Consider the following 11,095-nt stretch of genomic DNA (forward strand, 5'->3'; position numbering starts at 1 on the left):
CTCAATTAAAAAGAGGGTTGGTCGGTGGTGACTACAGCATTTCATTATCACAACTTTGAGACAATTCCTACAGGGGAGATAAGAGTAAGGCAAGAGGGAGGGGCGGAGGAGTGTGTACAGTATCTGTGTGTGTGTGTGTGTTGTAGGGTGGAAGGACTATTTCGCACAGTGTATTCAAGACGAGAAGAAAAAAAAAAAAAAGCTGTCAGTGTTTATCTTGCCTGTTCGTTAGTGAGTGGTCCTCCACTGCAGATTCACCTGAGGGCCCCAAAGTGTGTGTGTGTGTTTGTGTGTGTGTGTGTGTGTGTGTACAGTTGGGGGAGGAAGGGTTAAAAGTAATAAGTCACTGATAGTATTAGATAGAGTTCAGTGGGTATAATGGGAGGATCCACCATTCCCGCGACGATGAGATACAGTAAAGATGGAGGGAGCGAAAGAGTGGGGGGGTGTAGAATATTTTTGCCCATCTGCTCTTCTTCTATTACTTATTTCCGTGTCGTCTTTTCTCGTCTCTCCATCAGCTCTATATATTCATTTATCAGAGCCCAGCTGATTGGATAACAGCTCTCCTTGCTGTCTATGTCTTCTTCTCTCCTGCTGATTTGGCAGTATCAGCCTTTTATTAACTATTAAACAGTGTTGTCCACTGGTGATGATGGATGATTGACTACATAACTACATAAAAGCGCTCTTTAAATAAAAAAAAATAAAAAAATGCAATTGCAATTTTTTTCACGAATGCTTTACAATAAATAATTCTTAATTTAGAGGCTTTATGTATCCTAGAAGTTTCTTCATCCCCGGATAGATGGTGGGTCTCTTTCCTGAAAGGCCTGCTAATGCTTTAGAATAATGTTTGGATATAATTGGAGATGTTTCATTATGCTATACACTGTTTTTCAGGAAATAAATAAATGGAAACAGAAATAAAAATCTGTTTGAAATACTGAAAATTGGTTTGGACTTTAATGAATTTAATGATCTGCTGACTCCATGTCGACCCATCTCTCCTCGTCCCGTCCCTTGCTCTCTCTCTTCATATTGGCAGTGGGTCTCTCTCCCTCCCCTCTCCTCTCCGTTTAAAACACTGGTAAATGGCAGTAGGCCTCCAGTGAAGCCAGCAGGATGTAAATCAGCCACAGAGAGATGAACAGCAGCGATGTTAGCATCTTACAAGTCCGCGGCCCGCCCAGCTCGCCGCCGGCCACGGACGCCCGCCGCCGGTACAGCAGCGTGACCACAGACACCATGGCCAGGATGGTGAAGAGGGTGACGGAGAAGGCCAGGTTTCCCGGGTCCACCTTGAACGTCTTGCCCTTGGAACGCCAGGCGACGGCGGCGATGGTCCACGCCACGCCGATGCCAAGGAAGACGTTGACGGCGTTGGAGCCGGTGACGTTGCCGATGGAGGCGTCGGCGTACTGGTCCTGGATGGCGGCGACCTTGCTGGCGAATGTGTCTGGATGAGAAAGACAAATTTTACAGTCATTTTTTGGGCTTCATCATTAAACTATTTTTGGCCTCATTTGTACGATTCTCAATTCTTACTTTTGTTATTGATCTTAAGTTTAAAAACCTTTTAGCATTTTTTAAAATCACACACACAAGGAAACATAAAAGTAAACCATCAAGCGAGAGGTCAAAACAAAACAATCAGATAATGTAAAGCAAATATATGCAGCACGAAACTACCCATGCAGAGTACTCCCACAGCCGCACACACAAATACAGACTGTGCCACACATGTACTGTACGTGAGAAAGAGAAACACAAAAGAGAAGCAAAGTACTTGGTATCATAGACAGGCACTATGAACCACTTGTTGCCTGTGTAAAAGATGTCAGTATTTATGGAAATAATTACGCATTTAATGAATGACTGTTCGAGACAGAGAAAAACAGGCAGGGATAAACAATGCATGCAGATAACTGAAAGAAACGGGACAGAGACTACTGAGAGACCTTGAAGAGATGGAACTTAATTGTGAAAGATTGTGAAACATAGAGGGTTAATTGTTTGAATTTCTGCTTGTCACTATTAAGTTGCACAAAAAAGAGATAGCATAGGTGCTTTATCATCTGCATTTCTCACCAACCTTAAAGGGACATTTTGTTTTCTTGGGTCTTATTTACACAATAGGTCTGATTACAGGTCATGCTAAATTTGCACTCCGTTGTCAAGATTCAGGAAAAACACAAGTTGTTTTACATGAATATTTTCAAACGCTTGGCTCTGAGTTGAAAGTAAACACTGAAGGAAGCCCCCTGAATTAGCTGTTGTAGCTAACTGCATAGGAATCTTCTTCTTGGACAGTAGAATCATGCTACACGATAAGTAATGATAAGCAGTAATGTTTGTTATTAGCCAGGTAGCTGGCTAACCAAGCAGCTAGCTAGTCAGCTGGTTGCCCTGTAAGTCGATTCCTATTTAGTCACCAAATATAGCTAATCCAGTGAAACCATGATGTGGATACTTTCATTTGGATTTAGAGACAAGCATTTGAAATGAGTTTGAGTTTACTAGTTACTTTCACTTGGTTTATGTTATTTTTCATCCATATTCTGTAAATGAAACACATAAATTCAACTTGAATCATTTTCAGGAAGATTCGTAGTTCCGGTCTTAATCCGCAGTTGTATGTTGGCATCCGCCTAAGACAGAACAGCTGTAATAAATGCTGTAAAATGCTGTGGGTGTACGTGAGTGGAGCTCTTTAGTGCTGAAAATTTGAGGAGGAATTGGGTGAAAAGCGCAGAGACTCTACAACTGGGTTGGCAGGGAACGCCAGGGAAACAGCTGCCAATTGTTGCACGCCTGTCTCGGCTTATTTCTATTTTTAGACGGGCTGGCGTGATGAGTCTCAATTCTCATTTGAATGTGAGCGAGATTAGTTGAAATTCACATCCCACCATGAAGAGCATACCCAAATTTAGAAACCCATTGCATCATATACTGTACATTCACCAAGCTGATCAACTTGTCTTTCCCAGTCGTGAATTTATTATTACAGAACAACACAGAAACAGTGTAGCCTAATGTAATAAATAGCAGGTAACTCTGAACAAAACCCAGGTGATTCCTAAAGGTTAAATGGCTTATGTTAGCAAGTCTGCTTTTTACAGAAGCTAGTCCCTTTACCACACCTCCAGCCCCCATCTACTTCCTGGTAACACAGCCAACAAGCCCCAAAATTACAAATTACAGGAGCGTTACTGTGATTAGTAATTAACGTAATTTCGGAATTTCAAATGAATTGTAATCAGAGCTAGAAACATCAACAAAAAGCGTTAGCTGTTCCTAGCAACCGCTAACGCACCTTCCAGTAGCCTGAAAGTGGCTTTGGTGTGATGGATATGTCATTTCATATCTATGTAGGGCAAAATAATAATAATAATAATAAAGTATTTCTGATTCTGATAACAACCCTTACCGAACAGAAAACTAAAATGAACCCAATGTCAGACTTAAAAATGAAAATGGTAATTCATGTGGATTATCAGGCTAAACACAGTGTCCCTGTTACTATACATAATGCTCAGATCAGCTTTCATAAGGACTGTTTTCTCAGTAGACTGACCCTTTAACAATCCTGTTTTGTCAAGGTCTTGAATATGACTCTCTTGGTTCATGTAGAGATGAACTCACGGTAATACTGAGCCAGTGTGTGAGATCAAGACTTTAAACCAATGAGAATCTGTGATCTCTGCAGGACTTGTTCACCACCAACAGAAATATCAGGTGCCACTGGTACTACTTAGATGGCTCAATGGCTCAGATGGCTACAAAAGAGCTCCATAAACCTCTTAAACAGTGAGAAACATTTAGTAGTTCACAGCGTTCAAACCAAGCCGATCAGCATCGCCCTCTAATTGCCTGAATCTGCAAATCTGGTGTAAATTGGCTGGATAATCCTCGAGTGCGTCTCCAAAGCAATAATGCAGAAATGCTTTTATAAATCTGGAGGGGGGAAGGGTGCAAGTCAGAAAGTGGGAAACGGGAGAGGAGATGAGTGTGTCTAACAAGCTTTAAGGAGATCACAATCACACACACAAGGGAGCACACACTCCCAGTAGAAGTTATAATGACCTGCAGGACTTGTCGCATGCAAACCTGCATCACCTCAGCAGAGCAAACGCTTTTTCACCCACACACAGCTGGGTACCACAGCGCACACAGGTCAGAATGATGGATGATACAATAGTGAAACCACAACATCCAATAAGAGGGAGGGAGGGAGGGAGAGAGAGAGAGAGAGAGAGAGAGAGAGGAGGAGGATGGTGACACCGAGTCGGGATAATAAATTGACCGGGATGGGGCACGAGAGCAAACATAACAGAAAAGTGAGGTGGAATATGAGCGTGAGAGGGAGGAACAGATAGAAAGACCGAGAACGAAGGGAGAGAAAACAGTGAGTGAAAAAGATAAAACAAAAGGAGAATAAAAGAGATTCAGAACGAGAAAAGAAAATCATGAAAAGCCAACAAATGAACATCATGTTGTGTGACAGGGTACACACACACTGATAATGGATAGCAAATACGTGTTTACAGCTTCCAAATCTAGCACACAACGTAATATGGCTGCTGAAGGAATTGCTACTTTCCAGAGAACCCGCCGCAAGCCATCAAAGTTACCGCCTGGAAGAGTAGCAAAGGAGCTATTTCTATAAATCATATGGAGGGGCAACAATAAAGCGGCTGACGAGTGGAATGAGGAAAGGAATTGAATTAAAGCCCTGGGACAACGCGTCCCCTCCAGGCGGAGACAAGCTCAGGCTGAAGGCTGTGATGGAGACGGCGTTTTACAATTCAATTTTGATTTCCAGCCTGCTTACAGAGGGCGGCTGCGATTAAAATCACATAGAGGAGAAAGGATCAGTCCTCTTCCCTTTAGGTGTTTGTTTGTTTGACTGTCATATCTGAAATTTGGGGAATATATGCATCTCATTTAATGTTTAGTGCTGTTTTTTGGGAGAGGGACTTTTATGTTTATGCTGACTTTAACATCAGTAAGGACTTATGTACCATGATAGAAAAGTAAAATGATTTGCCTCCATCAAACCACTTCCTCTCACCTGGCACTGATGTTCCCAGCGCCACAAACACCACAGCCGTCACCGAGTCCTTCAGTCCTATCGTGCAGCCGAAGTGTGACGCCAGATCGCCGGTGACCGCCGTCAGGACGCCGATGAGCGATATGGACACAATGAAGCAGGCCCAGCCGTTCCAGTACTCTGTGGGCGGGACGAAGGCGAACAGGACCTTCCAGAAGACGGTGAGGAAGTGCATGATGTAGTCGAAGCAGGACGGCAGCCGCTCCTCGCCGCTCTCCTCTTCGTCATCGTCTCCTTTGGGTGATTCAAACAGTTGAGGGAAAACATGGATAGAGAGGAAGAGCAGAGAGATGATTGAAAGAAGGAGAAAGGTGAGTGGACACAAACTAAACAGTGTGTGTGCAGGCAAAGTCAAAGGAAGGAGACAGAGAGAGATGGAGTTGTTCTTTTCAAGCGATTGATACCAAGTATAGAGCTAGAGCCAGGTGGTGATTAGCTTAGCTTAGCATAAAGACTGGAACTAGACAGCTACCCCGACTCTGTCCAAAGGTAAAAAACTTACACCTGGCAACACCTCTAAAGCTAACTAATTAGCATGTTCGTACACAAACAGACATGTGAAAACGGTAAATTGTGGTTTTACAAGAAGTTACGTGCTGTGGCTTTTTCTTGGTGAACAATTATGAAATAGCTAACGTTACAGCAAGTAACTTCCTGTAAAACCAGGACTAAAGAACAGTGTCAACAGAGGAAAACTAGCCTGTGTTGGGTATTTAGGATCAGTAATAGCAATGAAACCTGCACAACAAGTAAACTATGAATAGATTCAAATAAATGCTTGAAAGGGTTCAAAATAAAATGCTGATGCAAACTTTTAAGAAAGATGTCAACCAAAACCACAGTTCATAAATCACAATGATGCCTTTGTGTGTGTGTGTGTGTGTGTGTGTGTGTGTGTGTGTGTATGAGAGTGTGTGTTACCTGCGCTGACAGTAACAGCACTGACAAACTGCTCCCTCCAGCTGCTGCTTCCCACCACCAAGGCCAGGTTTGTCTTCTTGATCAACTTATCTACGGTACTCTACGCACACACAAAAGCAAACATGCAAGTACATACACACCAGGCAAGAACAGGAAAGACACAACCCTCAAGATGTTCATTCACTCGCAGCCGCATAGAAAGGGGAAAACGCTTTTTTTCAAACCTTTCAATTAGCTCCCATGTTGCAAAGATACATTTGAAAAGTCAGTTATTTCATGACCCTGAGAATCGAGGTATAGGATGTGATAATTAATACGATGCTGGGAAATTGGCTGGGATGCTCCCAGTGAAATCTAGGAAAAAACCTGCCGGCAGACTGGTTGGGTTTTCTGCTTAAAGCAGCAAGGAGGCTGTTGATGCAAAACAGCTCTCAGCAGCTATAGAGCGCCGCACCAGCAGCCATTATCATAACTCAGCTGACAGGGCTGTGTGAGGAGAAAACCCTGCATGATTTACTATCTAATAAATGAGACACAACATTACAAAAACACAAAATTTACTGTATATTAGCACTCGCAATAAGAGAAATCACAAATTAATTCCAGTGTGGGCTGACAATTAAGGATTTATAGATTTATAAAATGTGATACTGGGCCCAGACTCCATTACAACATTACAGTATTTCAGCAGTAGTTAGATAGAAGAGCTAGCATTGCATGCACAGGCAAACTCAAGAGTGAGGAAGATAGATAACCTTGTCAGCACGCCAAATAAGCTCATTTACTGCTCTCTGCACACGTGCACACACACACACACACACACACACACACACACACCAAATGACACAAATGGACGAGTGAGCGAATGGAATGAACAACAAACACACATTGTATGATTGGTCACATTTTCAAGACAAAATCATGCGTAAATTAGCAGAATGAAACTAAAGCAACACATGTGGCATGACATTGTACAAAGTGATGAAAGCTGAACGCCTCCAGTTTGTTACGGTGTTTGTGCTGCACACAAGAAATGTCAAGTTATCAGTGATGATCCGCGGCTAAATTACAAACTGATTGAGTTTGAAAAGGCATTCCTTTGAAATGCAATATTTATTAAATGACTAAGCCAATATATTCTCTAATTTTCTGGATGAGTTACCTGCGACTTTCTTTCTTTTAAAGGCCTGTTTTGTACTGAAAGATGACAGCTCACTTTGAATAAGTTATGTGTTGTCTTTTGCATGTCTGCTTTCAAAACGACAAGCATCTCATTAGAGAGTCCATTACATGCTAACAAAATGAATCATTCATTCGTCTGGGCCCGGGGCAGCTGACACTCACTTTAGATCATTTTAGATGGGATTTGCATTTTAAGTCTGTTTACTTCTGTTTAGGTGATATTTAACACAGCTGGTTTGATGGCTGCCAAACTTAAACTCTTACTAATGACACATGAAGCTGAAGAGCGTCTGGAGTACAAAATGAAAGCCAAAACTCACACGCAGACACTCCTGTTAATGGAGACGGTATGTGCACAAACAAACACACACTTACCTTGAACTCGTAGGACTCTTCTATGACCACCTCTACTTGTGTGTGTTCGCCCAGACTGGGGCAGCCCATCTTGGCCACCTCTTCCTCCTCTGCTCCCACCAACGGCTTGTTCTCATTGGAGTCACCTAGGAGACCACAGAGATGAATGGGGTCAGCGGGCCCGTAGGCTTGGTGTAACTGTGCAGAGGTTATACAGTACCAATTAAAGGAACCCAATTATATACTCAATTTGTTTTGTACTACATTAACATTATGAAATTCAGGCCTCTGCCTCAATATGTCATTTCCTGTGGTGAAACCATGTGTCTCTGTTTGTTTTTTTCAATGGAAAAAGGTGACAGATGCCATATTCATGTACTAAAACAAACTAATGTATATGCTTCACTATGACTTTTGTTTTAAGGAGCCTACTTTCTTTGCTTTCTTTGCTTCCCTGCACATTTTTTGGGGTAATTTTGACCTTAAAAACATGAGTCACTTTTGAAAAAAAATGTGTCTGAAAATGATCAAATATATAACTATAACTATATAACTATAACTATATAATAAGTTTGTTTTTTATTACATACTTCCCCCTCACACACTCAAACCATCATACAAGAAAAAAAAAAAAACAATCTAATCAATATTTAACAAAGCTAAAGCTAAAAGATTTTGGCCAGAGCAGCATAAACAGTTCTAATAGTTTTGCTTGGGTAATAACTTTAAGAATGTGTGCAAGCAGTCGTGAGAGTATCTATAATGTAAATGCTAATATTCAAACACAGATGTTCCACATGGGGAATCCAAGCTATCAAGCACCCCATGTTATTACAAATGTGAATGCCCACAGGGGATTTATATTTTCTCCCATGAAGCAACCTTTCTGTCTCTCCATTACCACATGTTCCATCATGCATCCATTGATCCACTCGTCTCCTCACTCACTCGTCACACACAGCGACAGTCATTAATTGAGTCGGCTGTTATCAGTGTGGACCTGCTGTAATTGAAAAGCAGCGTACAGTATGTGATACAGTATGTGTGTGGCTGAGTGCGTGTTTATGCGTGTAAATGTCAGGCTACTTGCTATACATGACAGCGCAGTAAAATCAATTCTATTTCCTCTGTAATGAAACATGCCCCAGGCGGTTGGCTCTTCATGACTGACATCTAGAGTGTGGACCACCAGGAAGACTCTGTCGCAGAGCAGCAGCTTCGGTGCTCCATCTGTGTCTACACGGGATGCGTTCAGGCACAGTATGGAAGTGTAGGTCACCTGCCGCCTGACACACAATCACTGTAGCTACAAGCATTAAATGGAAGAAAATATACTCGAAGCATAACAATTTAAAAAACGCTAAAAGCATAAATTAAGAATAACTAAACGCCACTAGACAAGAGAGAGAGATGGTCCTGACAACTACAATACTGATGAAGTGTTGATGTTCAGCGATGGTTCTCTTTAGCCTTCAGTCACTTGCCAGAGGTCAGCCGCCCGCTTGCTGTAATGAACCTTTTCAAATTTCAACCAAAGCTCCACACATTCTTAAAAAGTTAAGGGGCTCATATGTTTCGGATTCATGGACTTCAGGGCTCTCTGGTAACTATGTGGATTCAGAGAGTAAGTAATGACAGGGCAGAGCTGCCACGGAGGAAGGAACCTGATCAAAATAATCAATTAGACAGGAATGAACTGCAGATTGTGTTCAATCTGCAGTTACGACCACAGTGCCACAGTATGTATGTGGTAATGAAGTGGTTGTGATAGGTTATTATTCCTGTTTTCCAGTTATCTGTGTGATCCGACATGATGTGACAAGGAAGTTGTTTTTTCAAAAACACCTCATAGCTCAAGCCCAGTGTTTTGTTTTTAATCTTTTCCCAGCCACGTCCTTAGCTCAAAGCGAAATGTTTCTCAAGTTAATCTGAGTTTAGATTGGAGGTTTCAGACAATCAATGCAGGTCTCACCCTGTTTATAAAGAGACAGGCGTGCAGGAGGCCTGAGACTCTGGTGGCGGTTAAATAAAGATTCAGTCTGTCACTCTTGTTCCCTCTCCTGGCTTTGTGATAGTCTCTCTGAACAGCCACACACACACACACACACACACACACACACACACATATAAACACACAAAGACACCCACCGTGTTTCTGCCCAATCTCCAACAGAACAGGCTCCCCCAGCTCGATGATGAAGGCCTTGTTCTTCTCATACTCCTCATCGTCAATAATCTTCACCTCGATAATCTTCCTGTTAAAAAGCGAAAAAAATAAAGATGAGGCTCAGCGAGTGTATTCCACATAATTAACCTTTTCAGTTTTATGCTCTCCCTCACAATAAGAGAGTGTTCATAGCGAGTGTGTCCATTAAAACTCGGAAAGTGTCACCCCGTCAGGCTGTAATCACACAGCAGGTCATTTCCTCTGCTCAGACACAAAGCACAGCTGCGTGAGTAAGGACTCATTACCATCTAAGCTATCCTATTAGCTAACCTTAAGAAACATACATCACCAAAAAAAAAAAAAAAAAATGAACATGATTAAGTTTGCACTCCTCCGTTTTCTCTTGCAGAAAGTGATGAGGAGCCTCTGCAAAGACGAAGCTTGAAGCCCGAGCTGACTGGATGAGGCTGCTTACTTCCCCCCAGGCCCTGATAACATTTTTTCTCCAGCTGACACAGTGATGCAATACTGCGCAGCACAGCCACAGTTCACCCTATCCTATTTTCAATTCGGAGCACCCAGGGGGGAAAGCCCTAAAATGCAGCATGTGCGTGTGAGCAGCGTCGTTTTCATTAACGCTGCTGAAACCCTGCTGACAGAAAGGTCCGAGATATTTTCCATACTGTGTATTTGTCAATATATCACTTAGTGGAAAGAAAGATGGACGCCACATTTTGTCAGTCCTACGCCTTATGGATTCTTTAGGGATAACGTATGTGCTACTGACTCAAAATGTAATGTAAGTAATAAAAGTGATTCCTAACTTGGCTTGGATGAAAATTTTAATGAAATGACAAAAAAGGGACACACTTGACACGATTTAAGAAGAAAGTGGCTAACGGTGTCTTCACTCGCTCACGTACACAGGTTGTATGTGTATGTAAGTCGCGCGTCAACATTTTCATATTCACAGTGTGCGCTGGTAGTCCGCTGGTAGAAAAACATAGGAATTTTGAATTGGTATTATCTGTTAATGCCTGCAGTATGAATAAAGGAACCGTCCAACATCAACATCCCTAATTTTAAAATGTCCACCAACATGTTCATGACGTGTATTACTTTTGGTCCTATGGAAATCACATCGGTTTGGCCTCTTTTTGGTCTATTTCAGTATATAATCTTCATCTCAACAATCCGTCTGTATCTGACAGGCAGAGAGGAAGAGAGAGTGTTCATTTCCACCTGGCTGTGTCATCATATGCTTCACTGTCAGCCATGTTGACTCCGACGCCGCAAATAGGCCTCGGTTCAACAGAGGAAAAACAGGAGGGAGAAGAGGAATATGAGAGATGGTGATG

General features: G+C 42.2%; 1 protein-coding gene across 3 annotated transcripts in view; it reads right to left on the reverse strand.

Moving 5' to 3' along the window:
- Window positions 1-1,079: 1,079 nt before the first annotated feature.
- slc8a4b (solute carrier family 8 member 4b) overlaps window positions 1,080-11,095 on the reverse strand; it is a 40,897-nt gene continuing 30,881 nt past the window's right edge. The window contains exons 10-16 of one of the 3 annotated variants that reach the window (XM_070930267.1): window positions 9,742-9,825; window positions 8,503-8,509; window positions 7,977-8,024; window positions 7,592-7,702; window positions 6,035-6,134; window positions 5,075-5,347; window positions 1,080-1,459 (exon numbers count right to left, since the gene is read on the reverse strand). In XM_070930267.1, coding sequence (XP_070786368.1) covers window positions 1,080-1,459; window positions 5,075-5,347; window positions 6,035-6,134; window positions 7,592-7,702; window positions 7,977-8,024; window positions 8,503-8,509; window positions 9,742-9,825 — 1,003 coding nt within the window. Of the gene's footprint in view, window positions 1,460-5,074; window positions 5,348-6,034; window positions 6,135-7,591; window positions 7,717-7,976; window positions 8,025-8,502; window positions 8,510-9,706; window positions 9,826-11,095 lie in introns of all 3 variants that reach the window. The other 2 variants (XM_070930266.1, XM_070930265.1) reach the window with 2 other exon arrangements.

The sequence above is a fragment of the Enoplosus armatus genome, chromosome 23 (genome assembly GCF_043641665.1).
Source record: "Enoplosus armatus isolate fEnoArm2 chromosome 23, fEnoArm2.hap1, whole genome shotgun sequence".
Classification (NCBI taxonomy): domain Eukaryota; kingdom Metazoa; phylum Chordata; class Actinopteri; order Centrarchiformes; family Enoplosidae; genus Enoplosus; species Enoplosus armatus.